At 45.7% G+C, this 25,987-nt stretch overlaps 1 protein-coding gene across 2 annotated transcripts in view; it reads right to left on the bottom strand.

Annotated features, from left to right (window-relative positions):
* The window catches only part of plxna3 (plexin A3), a 587,367-nt gene that overhangs the window by 473,372 nt on the left and 88,008 nt on the right, over positions 1–25,987 (bottom strand). For both annotated transcript variants that reach the window (XR_010795288.1, XM_066643219.1), the window contains exon 5: positions 15,585–15,685. Coding sequence is in view for 1 of the 2 variants with exons in the window: in XM_066643219.1 (XP_066499316.1) it covers positions 15,585–15,685 (101 nt within the window). In the remaining variant the exon portion in view is untranslated. The remainder of the gene's footprint in view (positions 1–15,584; positions 15,686–25,987) is intronic.

The raw sequence follows: 25,987 nt of genomic DNA, 5'->3' as shown, positions 1-25,987 counted from the left end.
GATCCACATCCTTTCAGACCCACAGTGATGATGTCGTCTTCTCAAAGTGGAAGGATGGAAACTGGATATTTTCCGATACAATGTGAAAGAGAACCTTGATCTCCTCCAGTCGTTTATCAGAAGGGTGGCGACGGGTCTCTGAAATTATAACTTTAAAACCTTTCTGGGCGGTTGTTTTAGGTTCAAACTTAATTCTCAGCATGTACGCCTTGTAACAGCACAAAATATCAGTCGCACTGCAGAGACGGCTGATGCTGAATCAACACAAACTCAACGCTTCTGCTCTCTTTCGCCCGCAGGCCCTACAGCCACTGTGCGGCTCTCCGGATTTTAATCTGATTCTTTACTGCAGGAAGAGCCCCGCTCTGCAGTTTCTTGCCTGATTTGAATTCAGCTGTTGCTCGACTGGGGAACGCACCAGGATATGAAACTTTTAGGGCCAATGGCAACAACAACAACAACAACAACAAACCCAGCCCAAATCCACCAATACCGATATTTTACGCTTGTTATTTCAAGAACAATACGGGCAAAATAAACACAGCCAATCGAACCAGTTCATCGGTTTTGCTGTGAAAGCATCCACAAAATATCCAATATCCTCACTGCCATCCGTGGTGTTCTGGGCACAGCCGCAAGAGTCCACTCATCCAAAACACAAGCTAATTAATCCATAACCATATCAGCCCACAATTTAAGCCATGTCCTATTTTCAAAACAGTCTGCTATTTTTGAAAATATCAATGAACAATTATCAATACAGAGCTTGTTATATGTAATGTTTTATCGTCTGTAGTAATCTTAAACAGACCTGCGTAGGGACTGCAGACAGAAATCAGCTGGATAACTAACTTTTAACTATATTAGTCAAAATATGTTACAGAACTGAAAACGTTTAGGTCATTTCCCCTCTGTAGTTCAGCATCTCTGTTGATTCTGATACTGTGTCTAGGGTTGGATGATATGTCCAAAATTTAAAATGTGTGTTCTCCCAGTGTTCGCGTGGGTTTCCTCCGGGTGACTGTCTGTGAGGAGTGTGGTGTGTTCTCCCTGTGTCTTCGTGGGTTTCCTCCGGGTGACTGTCTGTGAGGAGTGTTGTGTGTTCTCCCTGTGTCTGCGTGGGTTTCCTCCGGGTGACTGTCTGTGAGGAGTGTGATGTGTTCTCCCTGTGTCTGTGTGGGTTTCCTCCGGGTGACTGTCTGTGAGGAGTGTGGTGTGTTCTCTGTGTCCGCGTGGGTTTCCTCCAGGTGACTGTCTGTGAGGAGTGTGGTGTGTTCTCTGTGTCCGCGTGGGTTTCCTCCGGGTGACTGTCTGTGAGGAGTGTGGTGTGTTCTCCCTGTGTCTGCGTGGGTTTCCTCCGGGTGACTGTCTGTGAGGAGTGTGGTGTGTTCTCCCAGTGTCTTCGTGGGTTTCCTCCAGGTGCTCCGGTTTCCTCCCACAGTTGGTAGGTGGATTGACGACCCCGTTGTCCATAGGTGTGAGTGCATCAATGAATGTGTGTGTGTGTGTGTTGCCCTGTGCCTCCTCCAGGGTGTGTTCCTGCTTTGGGCCTAATTATTCCGGGTAGGCTCCTGACCCACCGTGCTGAACTGGATAAGCTGTTACAGACTATGAATGAATGAATGAATGAATGACTGAATGAACTTTAAAATTGAGTGCAATGAAATGACAGCACCACCCTGTAATGAATGTCATTCAATGCTGTAAATAATGTCAATTTAAAAATCATATCATTTTTACTGGAACATAATATATTGCGATATATATTAATATTGAACATCGTCCAGCTGTGTATCCGACTAGTGACGTTTCAATATTCTTTAAAACTATATCTGCCAATATCCACACATCACTGGTATTGTGCATCCTTTCAAAAAGGAATGTGAAGAGGCAATGGGAAGAGTAATCTGATGACATCATCCACTAGAGACTTTCTATAAATGAAGCCCTCTTTTACGGCAACTAATGAACTGCAGGTGAGAGAGAATGAAACGTCTCTTCATTTGAAGCCAGTGTCCAGTGGGACTCTAACGATGATGAGCAGAGCATAAATAAAAAAGCACACACACAGCTTCTGACAAGACGCAGGTTGCAAGAAGATGGAAGAAGGGAGCCAAGCTAACATCCGGCCACATGGAGCACAACCAAATCCACCAGGGGAAGAGAAACCTCCTGCCAGAAGCTCAGGTAAATCTGGGATTGTCTCAGATTTCCTTATCTTTCATCACTTACAGGAGAAGCCAGTGTTTGTGTGTGTGTGTGTGTGTTTTCTTTCTTCCACCACGGCTGCCTTTCCATTCTGAGGGAACATAAAAGTGTTGTCGATAGTGTGGCTGCTGTTTTTCACCGAAGACGCACGCTGCATTAATGATTTGTTTACTTCTAATTACATCCATATGTCTGAGGAAGGAACGGGAGTGAGTTTAATTAAAGGAAACCAGCAGCCAGGACGCCTCTGTACGTTCATCCTCATTCAAGGATATACCACTATCCTATTTTAGGCTCTGCCCCTCCTCACTACCCCCTACACACCCCACCCCCACTTTTGTGAAATGAGATTTTCTCCAATTATGCTCCACTCCTCTTCCTGGTGAACTAGCACTAATGTGATGTATGATAAGTTGCTGTTTTTCCCAGGGTGCCGAGCTCATCCCCAGCAGCTAATGCAGAAAGACACAGGTGACCACATTAACAACAATCATTGCAGGGTGACCTACCGCCGGAGAAGTATGCTATGTGTCTAAAAAGACCAATGAGGACAGTTTAAATACTCTCACTCTGCCACTTTTCTACTGTAGGTCCACCACACTGAAAAACCTGGCGTTACCTGGCGTCACGTCTAAAATAAAAATATACTACTAAAACCATACCTATTCAAACACTGTCATTTCTATGTTTAAGACAAGACGTTTTTTTCATTCAAATTCATAGCTACTAGCTAGCGGCACGGTGGCGCAGCAGGTAGTGTCGCAATCACACAGCTCCAGGGGCCTGGAGGTTGTGGGTTCGATTCCCGCTCCGGGTGACTGTCTGTGAGGAGTTGGTGTGTTCTCCCCGTGTCTGCGTGGGTTTCCTCTGGGTGACTGTCTGTGAGGAGTTGGTGTGTTCTCCCCGTGTCCGCGTGGGTTTCCTCCGGGTGCTCCGGTTTCCTCCCACAGTCCAAAAACACACGTTGCAGGTGGATTGGCGACTCGAAAGTGTCCGTAGGTGTGAGTGTGTGAGTGGAATGTGTGTGAGTGTGTGTGTTGCCCTGTGAAGGACTGGCGCCCCCTCCAGGGTGTATTCCCACCTTGCGCCCAATGATTCCAGGTAGGCTCTGGACCCCCCGCGACCCTAAATTGGATAAGCGGTTACAGATAATGAATGAATGAATGAATGAATGAATGAATGAATGTACGTTCACTGAGCCCCCATCCACTGGTGGCGCTGTTTCCCCAAATACAATCAAAGTCTTTGTTATATACTTGAAGAAGAGCATGAGTTTTCTGTTAGCAATAGCATTACACAAACTAGGGTGACCAGACGTCCTCTTTTACCCGGACATGTCCTCTTTTAGTCTTTTAAACTTAAAAAAATGTCCGGAATTTCACAAACGTTCGGGGTTTTGTTTTTCTAGAACTTACATAGAACTTCGAGAAGAGTTTCGTTCACAAACTAGCCCCGCCCTCCCCTACTCCTATTGGTTCGCTTGAGTGAGAAGGGGGCGTGGTGAAGTAGCCTAAAATCTTCGGATTGGACGGTCTGACTGTAGAGAAGGAACGGTCGTCATGGAGATCTGCTGTGCCTCCCTGTCTGAGCTGAGGGCTCAAGGACACGTGACCGCTACTACATTCTCGGACATTTTCACGAACTGAACCTGCCCCACCCCCTTTCCCCCTTGAACACGCCTCCTACTGCTTTTTGTCTACGTCACTGAAACTATTTGTGCTTCTTAAGGCACAGTCTGGGACCTTCATTTTTTTACCTCCACTTCCCCATTGTTAATCTAGCTGTTTCTTCTAACTGCACGATGGCGCTGGTAACCTGCTGCGGTCGCGTCTGTTGCACACACCTAACCCCTGTTTATGTGAGTGTACAGACGGAAGCCAATTTTGCTGCAATGTTGTACTTGTATAACTTTGTATGTGACAATAAAGGTCCTATCCTATCCTAGAGCTACCGTTATTGGTCGATAACCTTCTCTGTAATCATTTAATTGGTCAGTCTCCACGTCAGTAGTCGTCCGCCCCGCCCCGTGTCCTCATTTTCACCATCTCAGATCTGGTCACCCTACACAAACACTACACACTGTTCTTTAGTTTAGAGTTAGGTTTAAGGTTAGAGTTAAGGCTGCTATTTCATGAAGGGTTGCCAGATATTCACATCTCATTTATACACAAAACAGTAACACTCCCAATGGTCTTTTAGTAAAACACAGGTTTTCGCACTGATCTGGTCTTGGGCTTTTAAGCTTGAGGCTTAAACGCTGCCAATTACATGGATCAGTGACTTCACAGCACATGGTCATTTGGTTGCTTCTGATTGTATAATTTGGTATATACTTTATGATGCAGGTCTTGTGATCACGCGGAAAGGAGACTCAGCAACAACAATGTATGAAGATCAAAATTTATCATTGCCTCAAGATACACTCATTTTATTTCAATTTTGAAAGAGATATTGACCAGACATTTGTCGAAGCACACCTGAGCTCGATAGGTATGCTCCAGTATCCATTAATCTCCCTGGGGATGACCTCCTGGAGAATGTCAGGTGTCCTGTGGGAGAACACCCAACCAAACACTCATTTCGCTCCCTGTGATATCACACCAAATCCCAGGCACTGGAGGAAATGTCAGACGAAAGTAAGTAAGCATGTGTCTTACGTCTGCGCCTACGATGGAGCAGTCTGTGGATACGGTGAAGGAATGGGAGAGTGGCAGCTGGCAATAACCTTCGCTGTAAACCGCAGATCTTGGCTTTGTCTACTCTCCTGACCTGAAGCAACCTGATCTGCTTCAGACGGAGCGCAGAGAAGGACAGTTGTGTAACTGATTGTATTTGAATTGAGTCATTCTCCTCCTGCAGACGTACGTCTCCGTGCCCATCCACCGGCTCCACCGTTTCAATTTTCAGGAATTCTATTACTCTCCCTAATTCAGCGTCCTTCGCATGAGATTAGCGCTCGGCCGCGTCCGCCCCCCTGCCCCGGCTATGGAGCACTGCTTATTACACCACCGGGTCGTCTCACGCTCTTACCCAAGTGACGAACCAGGGCAGGAAAGAAAATGGCTGAATCTTAAGACAAAGGGCCCCAAACTTTTTCTGAGAAAACCCCGATGAGAAGTTTTGTCTCTGAAGGTTGAAGCAAGGTAGCGGGCTGAGAGCACTTGGGAGGTTAAAAGAGCCAGAGAGCGAAAGAACAAGAGCGAGAGATCGATTGAGTGCATTAATTGATAAGTGCTAAAGGACTAAGTGTCTGGCGGGGTCCGGGTCAATTGTGTGTTTGACTCTGATTAGTTAGGGAAATGCAGAGGAGCTCCAGTGTGAGTGAAGACTATTGACGCACCACTGGTTCTCTTTCTTCCTTTCAAAAGCTTCACTTTGTCCAGCTCTGTCTGTCATTTAAGATCAAAATGACGACTAGCACCAGGTTTTATCCACGACTGTGGGGAACTGCTGTTCTCTCTGGTTTGCTAATGTTCAGAAGCTTTAAAGCTGGAACGGTGTGTTTGAGGAAAAATAAAGAGTTCACTGTTTGAATAATCACAGAAATTAATTTGTAACTCGAGTTCAGTGTTAAAGCACTTTCGGGAATGCAGGTAGCCATCTACAGAGTTTGGAGACATTCCACCTTAAGTAAACACAAAACAGCAAAAATAAGTCAATATTACCCACTTATGGAGCAGAAAAAGAGCAACATCCTCATCTCTGTTCACGCCTTTTTTGTTGTCTAAAAAAGTCCAGACCCTTTTTCTTTGCCATGAGCAGAGAGAGAGAGAGAGAGAGAGAGAGAGAGAGAGAGAGAGAGAGAGAGAGAGACAGACAGACAGAGAGAGAGTGAGAGAGAGAGAGAGAGAAAGAGATAAAGACAGAGAGAGTGCAAGAGAGAGAGAGAGACAGAGAGAGAGAGAGCAAGAGAGAGAGATACAGACAGAGAGAAAGCAAGAGAGAGAGAGAGAGAGAGACAGACAGACAGAGAGAGAGAGAGACAGACAGACAGACAGAGAGAGAGAGATACAGACAGAAAGACAGCAAGAGAGAGAAAGAGAGAGTGAGAGAGAGACAGACAGACAGACAGAGAGAGCGAGGGAGAGAGAGAGAGAGACAGACAGAGACAGAGAGAGAGAGAAAGAGAGAGTGAGAAAGAGAGAGAGACAGACAGACAGACAGAGAGAGAGAGAGCGAGGGAGAGAGAGAGACAGACAGACAGAGAGAGCGAGAGAGAGAGACAGACAGAGAGAGAGACACAGAGAGAGAGAGAGATACAGACAGAGAGAGAGAGAGCAAGAAAGAGAGAGAGACAGAGAGAGAGAGAGAGAGAGAGAGAAAGCCTAGCATACCGGATAGAGACACTTTGTTTTTAACCTTTTACTGACACCGGAGCTTTGTAAACACATTAGCAAAAATTCTCGGAATTTTATGAAAGGTGGTTTTTTTTGTGTTTTTTTTTTTTAAATATAAAGTCGTGAACATTGCTTTTAACTGCTGTAATATAATGATAAGTTATACTCCGGCAGTTTCACCATGCTGCATGGCACTGCTTGCCGTGTGGGTGTTTTTTTCTGAGGTCATTAGACAGAGAACCAGAGCTTGATTAGCAGAAGACAATAGGGGACACCTGTGAGATCAGTCACATGACAGACCTAAAGGCTCACAGATGGCTAAGAAACACGAGGGGACAAAGCACAAGTAACAAGTAAACAAACAGAACATGTAGGAAATGTGTGACAATCTGGAGCCTACCAACCTGCACACTGTGAAATAAGACCACCCAGTCAGTTTTTGTGGGCTGTTTTTTTTTTTTTGGTGCTGAATCTTGCATACAGCACTGGGCCCGTGTTTATGTCAGAGCTCAACGACAAGGTTAAGCAGAGCAAACCAAACCCAGACGTAAGAGCACTGATTAAACGGAGGTGAAAGCAAGAACAAAAAAGAAATATAACAAAGTAAAAACGGCTAAAAACCACATCTTCTGCTCCTCATTCCTCACTGGGCTCCCACACCAAACTGAGCTGTGGCTACTTCTCATTTAAAGGAACAGGTGCTGAAACCGGTCCATTCTGAACAGGGCTGTTTAGACAAGTGGTGACCCCTGCTGTGGTGTTTGTTCCTTGTGGTATTTAGACCAGAGCATGTCTCACTCTAAAAGCATCTTCCTCTAAAGGACAGTCAATGGGAACGTCCAAATGGCATCGTAAAGCATCCATTCTACCACTGCTGCTGTAGTAAACCTCATGTCTCCTGCGCTCTGCCGTCTCCAGTATGTATTCATGTGTGTACAGTGAGTGGGGGGCAGAGGGGGACTCTAAACGCAGCCATCAGGAGGCTGAGCTGCTAATAGAACATTAATGAAGACAGGGAGAAACTCTGGAGGCCTGATAAGAGCGTCTGCAGAGACCTGTGTGTTGCACTGCGTACTCTCTCTCTCTCTCTCTCTCACACACACACACACTAAGAAGCACACAGTAACACCACTAAACCCACCAAATGGGACCGCTTTGAATCGCACTGCAAATCCATCTTCCAGTTTCCCCTCGTTGCCATGGACACAGACCATTTCCCAGGGTGCATTCTGCTTTTTTTCCCTCTCCTTCTCATTCACCCCCCTCACTCACTCTCTCTGCCACACCTCTCCCTCTCTCCCTCTCTCTCTCTCTCTCTCTCTCTCTCTCTCTCTCTCTCTCTCTCTCTCTCTGCCCCAGCCCGGCTAACTTGATGGCTGAAGCCTAAAGAGCCCTCAGGGAATTGAACACAAAGCCAAGACAACAACGAGTAGAAAGAGAGATGCAGGTCAAAGGAGTGTCTCTACCACCCCCCAACCTTAACACACACACACAGGTCTTCCTGTAGTTATAAGGACGTGCTTAAACTTCTGCACATATGTATTTGGGACATTATTTGAGTGTCTGGAATTATAGCCCTGGACTCTCTAACACATGAGAGCACAAAGCAGAGCTTAACCACATGTAACAGACACAACGAGAGCAAGAAACAACAGAATTAGCCCAAAATTGTGAAAGCAATAGCTTCTGCTAGTTTTTCTATACCTGTGGAGACATCCAAAAACCCTTTGTATTATTAGAGCTCAGTAAAACTGCAGCTAAACTCCTAAACAGAACCTTCGTAGCCAAAACACAATCATTCAGCGCTAGTAATATGTTCCAAAAATGTGAATTCCAGGTGACAATTGCACATTTTCAAGCATCCTCGTCTAAAACAAACACACACACACACACACACACACACACACACACATATGCCGTTTTATAGATTAAGTAGAATGTCCATAGACATATTCCCTAGGTCCTCATTCAAATCTCATGTTGTTATTGCTGGGATATGTGATGTAGTAAAACCAGTACAAACACACACACACACATACTTGTTTTTCTATGGTTGTAAGAACCAATGTTTGACATTAGAATTTTTTGTTTAGTCTTTGTTTATTGTTTGATCTCATGTTGTCCTATCATTGTGAGGACATTTGGCCTTCACAAGGGTAGTAAGACAAGCCCACACACACACACACTCCCTCCCACAAAGCAAGGCTGTTTGGCAGGAGCTGTGTGAAGCGCTATCTCTCATGGCAACGGCGCTCAGTGTCGTCCCTGAGGGAAAAGGAGCAAGAGGCTTCACAACACGGAGAAGCAAACATGTGGGCCTGCAGAACGGCCGCCAAACAAGCAACCCTGGCATCTGTCATGTCCCGAGTCAAAGCCACACTCCATCAGCTCGCTAAGAGCCAGTCAGATTGTCTCCATAATAAAACACGAGCGACTGATAGCGAGACGGCGAGAAATTAATAAATAAAACTCCAGCGGTGCACATTATTTGTGATAATAAGTTGATTTTGTGAAGATGAAAAGGGTCGGACTGAAATATAACCCGGACATCTGCTAAAAACAGATGTGAAAACAACCTTTTAAATCTCGCCGAGATGTGAGACGCAAAACGGCATCAATCCCGAGCGCTGACGACCTCTGCTCAGGCTCAAATATTAACTGGGTTCCAGGCGGATAAGGATCGTTTCCACCTGGAAAAACAACAGAACACTATCTAAATAAAGCGTGTCACATCTCTTTCACCGCTTCCGTCCACTTCCTGTGGCTCATTATTCAGTAACTACAAAGAAAACACTGCAAATGATTGAGCTCTTATTAACTTATATGGGTCAGTGAAGGTAAAGGGGTTAAACCACTGCAATTTTTTATCTATTTAAATTATATATTTAGCTTAAAATAATGGCTGAAAACTCAGAACAGAAAAATAATCAGAACAATACGTAATCGTAACACCATTGACTTGAGTTACACAACACGATACCCACGATACGCTTTCCTTTAGCTTCCATTCAAACCCAGTGCAAATTAAATGCAAGTGATTGTTAGATTTATTTAAATCTGTAAGTTTAAACAGAACCTATGGCTAAATCATTCATTTATATCAGTCATATTCATTCATTCATCTTCTGTAAGTGCTTCATCCTATGTGGAAACATTGGGCACATGGCAAGTACTCACACACACACACACACACACACACACACACACACACACACCTGTGGACAGTTTCACACACTCACAAACTTACTCACATGTTTACACTTAGTCACTTTCACCCAGTCACTCACACACAACAGGAGATGATTTCACACACTCACCCAGTCACTCACACACAACAGGAGATGATTTCACACACTCACCCAGTCACTCACACACAACATTGGATGATTTCACACATTCACCCAGTCACTCACACACACAACAGTGGATGATTTCACACACTCACCCAGTCACACACACACACAACAGTGGACGATTTCACACACTCACCCAGTCACTCACACACAACAGGAGAGGATTTCACACACTCACCCAGTCACTCACACACAACATTGGATGATTTCACACACTCACCCAGTCACTCACACAACAGTGGATGATTTCACACACTCACCCAGTCACTCACACACAACAGTGGATGATTTCACACACTCACCCAGTCACTCACACACAACATTGGACGATTTCACACAGTCACCCAGTCACACACACACACAACAGTGGACGATTTCACACACTCACCGAGTCACTCACACACAACATTGGACGATTTCACACACTCACCCAGTCACACACACACACAACAGTGGACGATTTCACACACTCACCCAGTCACTCACACACACAACAGTGGACGATTTCACACACTCACCCAGTCACTCACACACAACAGTGGACGATTTCACACACTCACCCAGTCACTCACACACAACAGTGGACGATTTCACACACTCACCCAGTCACTCACACACAACAGTGGACGATTTCACACACTCACCCAGTCACTCACACACAACAGTGGACGATTTCACACACTCACCCAGTCACTCACACACAACAGTGGATGATTTCACACACTCACCCAGTCACTCACACACAACAGTGGACGATTTCACACACTCACCCAGTCACTCACACAACAGTGGACGATTTCACACACTCACCCAGTCACTCACACACAACAGTGGACGATTTCACACACTCACCCAGTCACTCACACACAACAGTGGACGATTTCACACACTCACCCAGTCACTCACACACAACAGTGGACGATTTCACACACTCACCCAGTCACTCACACACAACAGTGGACGATTTCACACACTCACCCAGTCACTCACACACAACAGTGGACGATTTCACACACTCACCCAGTCACTCACACACAACAGTGGACGATTTCACACACTCACCCAGTCACTCACACAACAGTGGACGATTTCACACACTCACCCATTCACTCACACACAACAGTGGACGATTTCACACACTCACCCAGTCACTCACACACAACAGGGGACGATTTCACACACTCACCCAGTCACTCACACAACAGTGGATGATTTCACACACTCACCCAGTCACTCACACACAACAGTGGATGATTTCACACACTCACCCAGTCACTCACACACAACAGTGGATGATTTCACACACTCACCCATTCACTCACACACAACAGTGGAAGATTTCACACACTCACCCAGTCACTCACACACAACATTGGACGATTTCACACACTCACCCAGTCACTCACACAACAGCGGGTGATTTCACACACTCACCCAGTCACTCACACACAACAGTGGACGATTTCACACACTCACCCAGTCACTCACACACAACAGTGGACGATTTCACACACTCACCCAGTCACTCACACACAACAGTGGACGATTTCACACACTCACCCAGTCACTCACACACAACAGTGGACGATTTCACACACTCACCCAGTCACTCACACACAACAGTGGACGATTTCACACACTCACCCATTCACTCACACACAACAGTGGACGATTTCACACACTCACCCAGTCACTCACACAACAGCGGGTGATTTCACACACTCACCCAGTCACTCACACACAACAGTGGACGATTTCACACACTCACCCAGTCACTCACACAACAGTGGACGATTTCACACACTCACCCAGTCACTCACACACAACAGGGGACGATTTCACACACTCACCCAGTCACTCACACACAACAGTGGATGATTTCACACACTCACCCAGTCACTCACACAACAGCGGGTGATTTCACACACTCACCCAGTCACTCACACACAACAGTGGACGATTTCACACATTCACCCAGTCACTCACACAACAGGGGACAATTTCACACACTCACCCAGTCACTCACACAACAGTGGACGATTTCACACACTCACCCAGTCACTCACACACAACAGTGGACGATTTCACACACTCACCCAGTCACTCACATCTGTGGACATTGTCACAAAGCCAATCCATGTACCTTCTTTTGGTTTTGGATTGCAGAATGAAACTGGAAGAAACCCAAGTAGACACAGGGAGAACACCTACTTACTCAGTTTCCAAAGCACTCAGTCCTAGACTTGACACTAATCTTAAAGCTGCTGACCCCCAAAGCACAGGTCGACCAGAAAGAAGTTATAGTAACTACACTATTAAGAGTAATCACTGAAAAATGAGTAGCTGTTACTGAGTTGTTACAAGTCATGGAACAGGAGCATGGATTCTTAGCTCTGTATCACCACCGTGCTCATCACTTCCACACCCTTTAGACTAATGTGAGAGCTTCATTTTCTCACTGTAACCGCTGCCGTCTTCCAAAGCACACAGTCACAATACAGAGCTCGCTCACCCTGAGCCTCGAGCACTGATGAGACCTGACGGAGGAGCGTTTCAAGGTTGAGCTATTGGCATAAAGCGAGGCTCTTTCTAAGTCTCTCTCTCTCTCTGTCTATCCGTGCCTCTCTCGCCCTTCCCCCGCTGCCAGCTTGCTCTCAGCTTGTGACCTGTCTGTTCCACAGATGAATGCGCTGTCACACTTCTCCGTTTTACTCACTCGTTCCATCTCTCTCTCTCTCTCTCTCTCTTTTCTCATTCATACGTCTGTCATCCGAGCACGAGCAAAGGAGCCCCGGCTGTGAGCAACACGGCGGAGGTCAACGGTCAATCTCCCTCTCTCTAAGTCACAGTGCTCGAACATCCCTGGATCTAGGGGGGGGGGTCTGTGGTAACCCTAGAAGCTGTGGAGAAAGAGGAGTCAGGAGCGAGTTGGATATTAAATCTTCCCCCTTCTCACTCTCCCACTTTCTGCTCTCTCGCTTTGCTTGATGTCCCACTAATTGCGCTGTGCAGTGGCTGTCACAAGGTCATGTAAAGTCTGGGGATATGGCATTAATATGCAAACAAATGTCATTTTCCAACGGGCGCGGCAAAGGCTCGCGCTAATTATTCCATCAATCCCAGATTTGCATCTTAATTAAAGATCTTTATCTTGATGAAGGTATGGGCTGTGGTCGGGGAGCGGGAGAGAGAGAGGGAGAGAGAGAGAGAGAGAGTGAGAGAGAGAGAGAGAGAGAGAGAGAGATGGATAGTTTGCGCCACTATACAGACGTCTTCATCACAAGGCCGCTCGCCCAGAACAAAGGCTTTGTTTCATCTACCTCTGGATAACTTTATCTGTCTGCGAGTGCCTGAAACAGGGAAAAAAAGAGCAGTGACTGCTGACTGGAGAGGACACAAAGTGCACACAGGTTTTAAGACATTTTGCAGATTTCACGGATGAGAGGTGGGAAAAAAGAAATCTATGTTTTTCACTTTTTAGAAAGTGCTTCCAGGGCCACCTCGTGTCCGTCTGTGCTCTGAGACTTCACATATCCACTGGTTTGGGAGCAAGCGTTCGCTCGCACACACACACACACAAGTCAAAGACTCTCACTCCATAAATCAAGGCACATGTTCTCACACATGTTCTTCCTCCCACCGCTGACGGAACGCAGCCCACTCACAGACACCACGTTCTCCAAGAGTTCATCCATAACGCCAAGGCCAGTCAGGGGCTGGAAACCAGCCAACAACCCCCACCCCACACACACACACACACACACACACACACCAAACCAAGCAACTGACCAGGGGTCAAACTCACAGAAAATAAATGAATAAATAATTACTTAAACGAACCAAACACAAACAGTCACAAATCTGATTCAGTGAGTCAATGATTCATAATCAAACGATTCACTCCCTCACAAACTCTACTAATTCTGTAGGAAATGATTCAATGCCCTGAATTTAAAAGCATCCATTTGAAAATTCCCCGCAAGTTGACTACAATCATTCATTCATCTTCAGTAACTGCTTCATCCTTTTCAAGGTCTCCATGTGTCCAGAGAACACTTGTTTTAGGAGTCTTTGAGTAAACTGGGGCACTGGAAAGAAACCAACACAGACACAGGGCGAACACACCCAGCTTCTTACAGCCAGTGACCCAAATATCCAGAAAATGAACTAAATTTGTCAACTTTAAACGGGCACTTTGGAAAGGACCATCCGCTCACTCCGTTATCTGTAGCTCATTTCACTGGCGCTTTTCCAACAATATGGGCATGTAAGGACACCAACGAAAGGTGTTCAAGAGCCTCTGTAACATGGAGGTAAACAGGGTAAGGACACTCACTTCGCCTGTTTTAGTTGGTGTTAGTTAACGTTAGCTTGACTCGCTAAACTCGGTGGCTCAGATTATACTCGGCTACGTAGCTGCGTTACGGAGGTTTATAGTGTCGGATGAATTCGAGTTCGACTTCGATCACATTTACAAGAATAACGGTACCTCTACATTTGAGTTTAGCTTATTGCTAGGCTATTGTCATGAATAATGTGGGTTATTTAGCTAGATACTGTCATAACAGTCAGTCATAACGGTGTTTTACCGCGGCGTTGTTCAGCTGTTGTCCACCAGTGACGTCACGGTTGCGTTCAAGAATTTCCGTAGCGAGCTCGGGTTTTTCCGTCAATTTAATAAAATTGTCAGTTTTAAAGCAAATTAAGCTGCTATTTTCATTTTAATTCATACTTATATCTGTCAGTAACTACAATAATGTGGAATATTCATGGAGGTCCATTAAGTGGTGCTTAGCCTTTAAGATTTTTTGGCCCAAGAATTGTACTTTGACCAAAAATTAGAGCATGATTTCATGAACAATCAAACTCCTTCAGACATTCCAGAACAGAAGCATTTCAGTGTGTTCAGCTCAATGCCTCACGGTGTAATTAAACACCCCCAACAACAGGACATTTCGGGCGTGGTGATGATGTCACCTGTTACTTCTGTACAAACCAGGTGACATGGCAACCAGAACACAGCTCTCTGATTGGCCGGAGAGGCACCAGAGTGCTATGAGGCATCATGAAAAGTTGATGAGTGGATTCAGGCGTGAGTTTCCCATGGGTCTGACATCACTGAGCTTCCACTGCGTGACTTAATGTTCGGATGTTATAGCAGGCTTATAACAGCGGTAATAAATGAAGTCTGAGTGCATCTCAAAAAGTGGCACTTAGATGTTATTAAATCATAATCTCTAAGCACTGCACTCAGCTTGAAATTCTTTTAATTGGTTTTAGTTTCGATATAAAAGTTTTAGTGCTCTTTCTTAGTTCATTTTATTCAATCTTCTTATATTTCATTACTATTATTTTTCCATGTTGTCCATCCTGTTTGATTTATTATTTATATTTTCTACTTAAGAATCGTGTTTGTTGTTTTGATGTGGTAGGTTTATTATTTTAAAATGTATTGTATGTTTTATTTATTTAAATTAATATATATTTTTTTAAACTTCAGGTTTAAACAAAGTTTGAGTGGAATTTTGGGTTCCGAGTCAAACTCAATGCCCAGCATCTTTCCTCATTTCCAACAAAACCACATTTGACCCAGAGGGCATCAAAACCTTTGCACGCAGCTCTGTATAATGATGTACAGCTGAAGGTGTGTGTGTGTGTGTGTGTGTGTGTGGATGGAGGGACTTACTTGTGGTGAAGGACACACCAGCCACAGTGAGGGTCCCCAGAGCCCAAACAGCTCTTACAGCTCCGGTACTGAGAGCAGCTCTCCACTGGGACTCGGCTCACCTACGACACACAGCAAAACAAGGCTTATACAACATCTCACACACACTTTCATTCACTCTATATATACACACTGAGTTCGCTCCCACACTCCCGCAAATAACAATACCACAAACATAACCCCGACCTCCAAAATACTTAATAATTAATAACCAATAACAAGCAAATGGTTCAGTGTTTGCCTCACAGTTTTCCAAGCATCGTCCACTACATTTTAAATCAGATCTAAGCCCTGACTACACAGAAGGAACAAGTGTAGCAGAGCTCCGCTGGGGAACTGGACTCACTGCCCTGTGACTGCCTTTGAGTTCACTAACAGAGAGCATAGTAAACACCACACACTGCGCCACTCTGTATTCTCCAGAGCCTTCACCACAGCCGGCTTTATTTTTTATTTTTTTACACTGACCTGGCCACTGATGCTATCGTTTTAAACACCGCAACCTCTTTCATTTCCCCCTCTCCACCTTAAAGAGTTGGAGAGAGTTTCCCGCATTTGAAAGGCTTGCTTGTCTCGGAGTTAAAAGTTGCGTGCTAGGTGTTGGGCTTTGTGACTAGAGCTTTATGAAGCTGGCTTTACCTTTAGAACTTGCTCTAAGTGTGGGAAAAACAAAGGTATGGTGCATACGGCTGTTTATTATAAATTCAGAGGTCAGTGAAACAAGTGGAAAGTGCAGATTCTAAATCCTCTGGCAATAAAGTGCTTTCAAAAGTAGAAGATCTGTGCTTTGAAGTTGGCGTTTGGTGGAGGGTCGGTTAAACCTATGGAAGCAATGAAAACGGACAGTAGAAGTAGAACAAAGTTCAGTACAACACAACACACACACAAACACACTAAACCCAGTTGCAGTCTAGGGGTCTACCACAAAAACAAAGGTTATTTTAAAAGCAATGCTTAACCTGTTCTAACCCACGTTTCATAACCGCACAGATGCAGCCTCCGACTCCGACTGTGTTTGCCTCTGCCCTTGTCACGCCTTCGTCCTGTCAGTCTGTTGTCCCCGCCATGTGCTTTATTTGCACATGGCTCTGTTTTGTTTATGTTCTAGTCTCCGCCTTTGTCCCGCCTCCTCATCTGTCATCTGTTAACCCGTCCTTCTCGTTATCTGTCTCAGGTGCGTCTCGTCAGTGTCTTAAATACAAGTCCCCTTCCTACACTTCCTGTTTGTTGGTCATTATTCTATTGTTCCGTGTATCCAGTCAAGTCTGTCGTGTTCGTTAGTCTCTCCGTTGTTAGTTTTCACGTTGTCGCTGTATTTCCTTTGTCGTTTCGTTCTTTCGTCTGTCTGTCCCGTTAATCCTGTTCTACTCCCCGTGTCCCGTTTATCCTGCCTGGATCCCCGTTTCTTGTCTTTTGTTTACAGTCTCTTTGTTTTGTTATTCTTTGTCATTAAAAGTATCTGTGCTTTAGCGAATGCGTCCGCCCTCAGTCAGTCCGTCCCTCGTTCCTGACAGCCCTGGTCAGCTAATCTTTCAGCGTGTGTCCATAAAGCGGCCAGTGATTTGTCTAGGGAAGTGTTGTGGCTCGCTGTAATGTAAATTTAATTAAAGCACAGACATCTAAGAGTTAAATCCCAGCGCTGATCTAAATGCATGGCCTAGTGTTTCCACAGCACAGACCCAGGCACCTAGACTGGACACAATGGACCAGACATGAACTACGGATAGTGATTCTCTTATAAACAAATGCGTGACTGAAGAAATTTGCTTGTTTTTGTTTCATTTTTAACGCAAAAACCCATTCTACACAGAATTACAAACTCACAACTCATTCCAACTTTTTTTTTTTGGATTTTGCAGTGCTCGGTTCCACCTTAAATGTTACTATAATTACAGTAGAGGGCGTTTTTCCCTGCACTGTAAAAATTTGTAAATTTTACAGTAAAATACTGGCAGCAGAGTTCCCAGGCATTTACCGTATTTTTACAGGAACACTACTGTATTTCAAATTTACAGCATATTACTGTAATTGAGTAATACAATAATTCACTGTAAATACTGTGATTTACAATAAAATACTGTAGCAGACTCGCTGTGAATTTACAGCAATTTTGTTTGCAAGTTTGTTCTACGTAAATAGAGCTCTATAATTGTCTGCCACCAACATTGATGCACCTTAAATGTTTTATTACATTCAAATGCATTTACCTTGGTGCTCTAGAAGGTGTTTGAAAGGAACATGGCTCTAATCTCACATGATTAGGTCTACGGCTCTACAGCTTTACATGAGGCAAGAAAGAAAAAGGCTGCAGAGTTATCGTTCTTTTAGGTCTAGCTTTGCATAAATGAGTACATAGTGCTGCTACTTTTATCTGTAGCTACTTTATTCATTATAACATTTGATTTAATTGTGTATAAGTACTTTTTGATTACATTTTAAATACACAGTGATAACTCTGATAATTATGGCCACTATAATTGTGATGTTTTTTTTGTACAGTGCCCTGTCTACACTGGACACACTCAGCTGTAGAATGGGTCAATGTCTGGCTGGTTTACAGTAGCTAACCCAAGGCACCGTGTGGACTGAACTGGCCTTGTCTGAGTTTGTCATCTCTGGCCTGAATTAAACCCAGGCCGCCTTCGCTGGTGTCAAAGTTCAGCTGTGTTTGTAAATATGTAGAGCCCAGCTCTTCCAGGCCTTTTCCATCTAAACTGTACTGCAAACACAGAGTGACAGAAAGCAGCTTTCACACACAAACTCACTTACACACACACACACACTCACATATAGCTGGGAGCGGGAGCTTAGCTCGGCTCAGCAGAGAACAACAGCTCTGTCTGGAGCACCAGAGGAAACGAGAGCATAAAGAACAGTTGGAAAACAGAAGCGAGGGAACGCTAGCACAAAGGCAGCTGCAGATATAGATGATGTTAAGGAAGAAAACCTGTGGTGAAATGCGTGAGTGGGCATCAAGCCAAACACCCAGTCGAAGAGCAGCTTATATAAGGAGCGTGAGGGAGGAGGAAGAGAATAACCGCACTAGTTTTAACATGAGACAAGTTTAATATGCAGGAGGTCATGTGTGTTACCGTCTAGGAGTGTGTGTGTGTGTGTGTGTGTGTAAGTCGTCTGATTCTGTGTCTGATTCTGATTCAGTACATATTCAGGACAAAAAATGTGCTTATTTACCTACTTCATATTCAAATTTTTATTTCCACCTTAACACTAGAGGCATAATTCTTCGACCCCACTTCGACCAAAGCACAGATAGATGCAGGTTAAACCTCTGTGACTGACCACTCAGAGCGCTCCCTCCCACACCAAAACACTGCACTCTGAGTGAAGTTAGTCAGTCGGTCAGTCACAGCGCTCAAATAAACACACTGCTCTCGCCACTTTCCGCGTTATATGTGCCATTAGTGGAGGATGATGTGGTCCGATTTTTTCCCTTCCGCCTTAGATGTTTGCTTCTTATTCTCAATTTTTGTAGTCAAACGTTCTACCTTAAACTGGACAGTTCACGAGGCTAAAATGTTATAATTATTCATTCATTCATTATCTGTAAGCCTTATCCAGTTCAGGGTCACGGTGGGTCCAGAGCCTACCTGGAATCATTGGGTGCAAGGCGGGAATACACCCTGGAGGGAGCGCCAGTCCTTCACAGGGCAACACACACACACATTCACACACACACACACACAGACATTTTGAGTCACCAATCCACCTACCAACGTGTGTTTTTGGACTGTGGGAGGAAACCGGAGCACCCGGAGGAAACCCACACAGACACAGAGAGAACACACCAACTCCTCACAGACATTCACCCGGATGAAACCCACGCAGACACAGGGAGAACACACCACACTCCTCACAGACAGTCACCCGGAGGAAACCCACGCAGACACAGAGAGAACACACCACACTCCTCACAGACAGTCACCCAGAGGAAACCCACACAGACACAGAGAGAACACACCACACTCCTCACAGACAGTCACCCGGATCAGGTATCGAACCCACAACCTCCAGGCCCCTGGAGCTCTGTTGCTGCGTCACCGTGCCGCCCTATAATTAATCACCAGCCTCTTTTTTGAATTTGCTGTTCCACCTTAAAAAAAGACACTATGCATGGCCTAAGTTTAAAAACCAGGTCGCGTTCCTCACTTTTTTGTTTAAAACACACAAACCACAGACTTTATCTCTTTAAAACTGCTGTAATTCCTTGCATTCTTCTTATAAAACACGCTTTAACCCTTTTAATCCACACATATGCATCTGTACTTGGAAGAGCAGTACTGCGGAAAAGGGGCGTAGCCGAATAAGGTGAAAACACCAATCAGCCAATCAGGGCTAACTGTAGAACCTCAAAGTGCACCTGTGAAAGGACAGTGAGTGGGGAGACGAGGTGAATGTTTTAATGTTACGGCTGATCTGTAAACACAATACAGAGGGCAGTGACGACCTTCTAGTTCAGTGTTATATAGAACAAATATTTGTGTGTGTGTGTGGTGTGTGTGTGTGTGTGTATTACAGACTGATGAAATGCTTGCTGAGTTGGACTCTTTTCATATAAATTTGGATGCCTTTCACTAAAGTAGATGTGTGTGTGTGTGTGTTTGAACAAGGCTGTTTTTATCAGTGATGCTATGAGCTGTCAACAGACTGGGCAAACACTGGTTAGATCTTCGCTGATCTAACATCATTTGTAGACGTGTTGAAACGTGAAATAAATGATGAATATATAATTACGGCTGGAGTTCGCCAAAGGTCATCAACGTGCTTCATTTAAGGACATTTCACAGATTTGTGAACCTGCTGATGGCAGACAGAAAACTCCTGGATCCTTTGAGAAGAAGTGAGTGAGCCGCTTGGGCGCATGGTAGAAGGGTCCAGCTCGGTTTACTAATTTTTCCACTCGACACGGTTCTTTTGATTTCCACTGGTCAAATCTGGTACCTGGGTCGATTTTCAGTCCCAGCTCGCTCTGGGTTCCAGCCATGCTGAGTAGGTACTTAATAATAATGATGTGTAAACCCTGCAGAGCGCTGATTGGCCAGAGCCATGTCATTCAAATCCAGCACAAACTGCTCACTACTCACGACGACAGCTCCTAACTTTACCTCGAGGTGTTTGGGCTGATGTGGTTTTCAAAGCTAGAGATGGGGTTTTGTGATGTCACTGACTGGGGAGCAGTGCCAGTGAAGAAGCACCAAACTCTAAGTGAGTTGAGCCGTGTGGAGCAGTGGAAAACACCATAACTCACCCAACGTAGCTAAAGCCCTTCAAACCGGGGAAGTCCAAGCATGGGTGTGGGTTTATCTGATGTAAAAGGACTGACACATAGTGCTGGTGATAGTGTGTTAGTTGCACTATGTGAGTTTTTCACTCTTGCTGGTGTCGGTTGTTGCTGTTTCTGCAGCTTTCTGAGGCTTGGTTATTATCAAGCGGGCCACTGGAGGGTGGGGCCAGTACTCGCTCTGAAACAAGGCTGTGTGAACACAGGGGTACAGTATCAGTGCTGAGCGTCCTTGAAGGAGACGGACAGAAAAGTGTGTGTTTCTCGACGGCTGCTTTAATGCGGCGCTTCTGAAAGTGCTCCTTTTTCTGCTTTGATCAGGACTGAGATTAGACAGAGCAGTGAGAAAAAGCAGAGCAGGGAATAAACAATCCCACCCAAAAGGGACAGGCCACTGCCTTTCAAGTGCAGAGAGGCTGATGGCTCTACGCTGGAGAGAGAGAGAGTGTGTGTGTGTGTGTGTGTGTGTGTGTGTGTGTGTGTGTGTCTGAAAACTTTGAGAGGGAGAGAGTACACAAGAGTGAGAGACAGAGTGTCAGAATGTGTATTTGTGTGTGAGAAAGAAAGAAAGAAAAAGTGGTATGATGAGAGAGAGAGAGAGAGAGAGAGAGAGAGAGAGAGATTGTTGTATGAAAATGAAATAAAGTAAAAGGTATATAGTGAGCCAAGACAGTGACAGAGAAACAGAGAACAGAGGCAGAGAGAGAGAGAGAGAGAGAAAGAGAGAGAAAGAGAGAGTGAGATAGGAACAGAGAGAGAGAGAGAGAGAGAGAGAGAGAAAGAGAGAGTGTGAGTTAGAGAGATAGGAATAGAGAGAGAGAGAGAGATAGAGAGAGAGAGAGAAAAGATAGGAACAGAGAGAGAGAGAGAGAGAGAGAGAGAAAAAAAAGATAGGAACAGAGAGAGAGAGAGTGTGTGTGTGAGTTAGAGAGATAGAAATAGAGAGAGACAGTGTGTGAGAGAGAGACTGAGAGGGACAGAGAGAGAGAGAGAGAAAAACAGAGTGAGATAGAAACAGAGAGAAAGAGTAAGTGTGTGTGAGAGAGTGAGAGCGAGAGAGAGAGCGAGACAGAGAGTGTGACTGTGAGTGAGAGAGAGAGACAGAAACAGAAAGAGACAGTGACAGTGAGAGAGATAGGAACAGAGAGAGAGACCGTGTGTGTGTGTGTGAGAGAGAAAGGGGGGGGCAGAGAGGGAGTGAGAGTGAGAGCGAGAGAGAGACAGTGTGAGTGAGAGAGAGAGATAGAAACAGAGAGAGAGAGAGACAGGAGAGAGATAGGAACAGAGAGTGAGAGAGTAACAGAGTGTGTGTGAGAGAGTGAGAGCGAAAGAGAGAGTGAGGAAAAAATATGTATGTGTATAACTGTGTGTGTGTGTGTGTGTGTGACTGAGGGTGGGCGAGGTGTAGTGTGTTTGAGCTGGATGTTAATTTATTCCGCCACGCAGCAGCGCATAAATAAACTGTTTTATAATCCGCTGCCTCTGGTCCAGTTTTCCGATGCCGGGTCACTCTGTCACCGCGGTTGTAAACAGGATATGAATTCTGATATAGAATTCAACACAGAGTGTACTGAATATCATCAGTAAAGCTGTGACACTCACACTGGATCTGATCTAGCCACGAGACCTCGGCACCAAGTTCTGGTAGGACTCTGGAGGACAGGCCCTAGACTTTCAGGCACTTAAGTTATAACAGCTTGGGCAATGGCCTTGGAGTGGTCACTCATGAGCCTTAGGTCGCCATGCTCGGCTCTCGTCACTTCCCAGGGTTAGCCGTGATTCTGTGTGGAGTGGGCGCTGTCTGATGAAGCTCAGTTAACGGCAGTAAAGGTTGAGCAGAAGGTTTGGGATCTGCTCACAGGGTCCCAGCGTTCTCCCTTGTTTCTCGAAGACACGGGCGGAATGGTAAACAGCACAAACTCCCTGCATCCGTGGCATTTACCCGCCGTAATTGAAACACGTCTGTGGAGTCGCGGCGCCGGCGGGCCGTTTTGTGAGCAAACACGACCTTTTGCCTACCTGTGCACCTGGCGCTAATGAAATATTCAAATCCACCCACCGCAGTGGTCAGCACGCCGCATCAGTTACTGACTCCGTGTGCCGTTCACGTGGTGACGTCAGAGTGTTTCCCAACATCTTCATGAAGGAGTATGGAGTTTCAAGGCCCAGGCGATGTAGTCGTATACAAATTCATTCATCCATTTATTTATTAATTATCTGTAACCCTTATCCAGTTCAGGGTCGGGGTGGGTCCAGAGCCTACCTGGAATCATTGGGCGCAAGGCGGGAATACACCCTGGAGGGGGCGCCAGTCCTTCACAGGGCAACACACACACACTCAAACCTACGGACACTTTTGAGTTGCCAATCCACCTACCAACGTGTGTTTTTGGATTGTGGGAGGAAACTGGAGCACCCGGAGGAAACCCACACAGACACAGAGAGAACACACCACACTCCTCACAGACAGTCACCAGGAGGAAACCCACGCAGACACAGGGAATACACTCCACACTCCTCACAGACAGTCACCCGGAGGAAACCCATGCAGACACAGGGAGAACACACCACACTCCTCACAGACAGTCACCCGGAGGAAACCCACGCAGACACAGGGAGAACACACCACACTCCTCACAGACAGTCACCCGGAGGAAACCCATGCAGACACAGGGAGAACACACCACACTCCTCACAGACAGTCACCAGGAGGAAACCCACGCAGACACAGGGAGAACACACCACACTCCTCACAGACAGTCACCCGCTGGAAAACGGCAAGTGAGAAGAATTTATTGAGCTCCATCAGGAACAAATGCTGCAAAAGCACTGCGTTATAATGACATCCTTCATTTTAAAAACTACACAACAGTTGCCATAACATCACTAAAGTGCAGGAAAGTATTCGGAGACGAATGAAAGCAGCCACTGCTTATTTTCAACCTGCTCAACACACTTGGAGGAGAACACTAACAGTCTAGACGCCATTATAGTTCAGAAACACCTAAGTGAATCTTCTAAACACAGCGAGGTTTCTTGCTCAAGAGGATGTTGAGGTAGGAGACAGTGCTGTTCCATCACTCCGCTTTCCCTGCTGGCCTCGGGGACTGAACAACACAACGTTCCAGATCCTCAGCCTGCTGCTCTAACCACTAGGCCACAGCTGCCCCCAGGAGTGCGTATCAGTGGATATGTATAAATAACACGGTAAATACAGGACAGCGGCGCATCATACATCTGCTAAGATGCAGCCTAGTAAACATGTAGCTGAAGGCAGAGAGGCTTCCGAATGTACCGCTCCCACAATTACAGTTTAGGAGAGTGTAAAATGGGCCTGGTGTCTCGTTTACTATCAGCCTCTGGCAGCAAAGAGGAATTATGGGAATTGGAAAGAAATCATTTGGAACGCTGGGCTCTTTTAAGCCGCCGTGTGCCTTTTTCGTTCAAATGCCAAATACTATCGGACGCTTAGAGAGGAGAGAGAGAGAGAGAGAGGGACAAGGTCACTTAATACAAGCCGTCCGTCATAAACGAGAACACGGTCCGAATAAAAGCCTGAATCAGGCGCCTCGTCCAAACGGTTTTAAATCAAGAGGACGATTATGATCCGAACATAAAGAAAGCTTTTAATCAGCGGCCGAGCTAAAGCGATCAATCCCTGGCTGCTCGATGCCCGCTTTAACACACAGCGCAACCTTTCAGGCAAATATCAATACGTGGAGCTGACTCGGGGAGCTTTTCCACATCAGCGACTCCATTGTCGGAGAGAGAGAGCGAGGAAGAGAGGAGGTATTCTTCCTCTGCCACACTGGAGATCACAGTGTTACAGTAGCAGTGGTTAGAGAGCCCCCCAAAATGAGGCAGTTCAGGAAGCTGAGATGTCTTCCCTCTCCTCCTGCAGAGCTCCTGAGTTCAGCCGGGGCTCTGTGTAACAGGGAGTGGGATGCGGGATGATCCCACAAGCACATCCTAGTGGTATCAGGAATGGGAAGCTATTCAACCTGTTGCTAACACTTGGAGGAGAACACTAATGATGCTTTTCCACTTCGTGGCACCTGCTCTACTCGACTCTACTCGCTTTTTGGTGCCTGGTGCGTTGCCCGCTACCACAGCTCTCCCTGGATTCTTTCGCCAAGGAGCGTTTGAACCTCTGCTGTAGCTGGAGATTTTGCAGATAGCAAGTTTGTGCTGGGCCCTGAGAAGGACTGGCGCCCCCTCCAGGGTGTGTTCCCGCCTTGCGCCCAATGATTCCAGGTAGGTTCTGGACCCACCGCGACCCTGAACTGGATAAGCGCTTACAGATAATGAATGAATGAATGAATGAAGTTTGTGCTGGATGTCTGCAGTTCATTGTGATTGACAGGTCCTTCTGGCCAATCAGCACTAAGCAAGGTTTACACAAGTAAAAACAGCCATAAGTAAAACTGAGTCTTCTGAAAAGAGCTGTGTGTCGTAGTGTATTAAAGGGGAAGTCCTTCTATTTTGAATCCCAGTGACTAACACACTTATGGAATATATTCAGCAGCTTACGGTACGTCCTAACATTCAGACGCCTGGTTCCTATCACCACTCTGAAAGACTGATGAGGCAGGGAGGTTCTCTTCAGTGTAATAAACGAATGCTTAACCTCCCTTGCTTTCATCTGTTGACCAGATATTTTCTCATTAAGATATGAATACTGTTGAAAATGCAGATACTGTAAGCGCACATAAAAAAGGTCAGGACGGATCTGATGGTGGAGTGGAGCGACCTGGTGTAAATCCTGGTTAAATGAGCCCTGTTCTCTTTATGGCCTGAGCCTGCCTACGCAGCTCCAGTGCCGGGGGCAAACATTAGCAGGTTTAGTGCTCAAGCTCATTGACAATAATCTCTAAATATTGTCCCCGGTGAAGGCTTGAGCTCTGGCAGAGGAGACGGAGGAGGAGGAGGAGGAGGAGGCTGAGCGGGGCTTTCTCTGGGAGCTCTATTCAACGAGAGAGCCAAAGAGCTCGGAGGACACATTTCTATCTTCGAATTGTAAAATAAATAAATAAGAGAATAAATAATACACACACACACACACACA

The sequence above is a fragment of the Hoplias malabaricus genome, chromosome 14 (assembly GCF_029633855.1).
Source record: "Hoplias malabaricus isolate fHopMal1 chromosome 14, fHopMal1.hap1, whole genome shotgun sequence".
Taxonomy (NCBI): domain Eukaryota; kingdom Metazoa; phylum Chordata; class Actinopteri; order Characiformes; family Erythrinidae; genus Hoplias; species Hoplias malabaricus.
The sequence above is the reverse complement of the archived record's forward strand: the minus strand, read 5'-3'. Positions and strand labels throughout refer to the sequence as shown.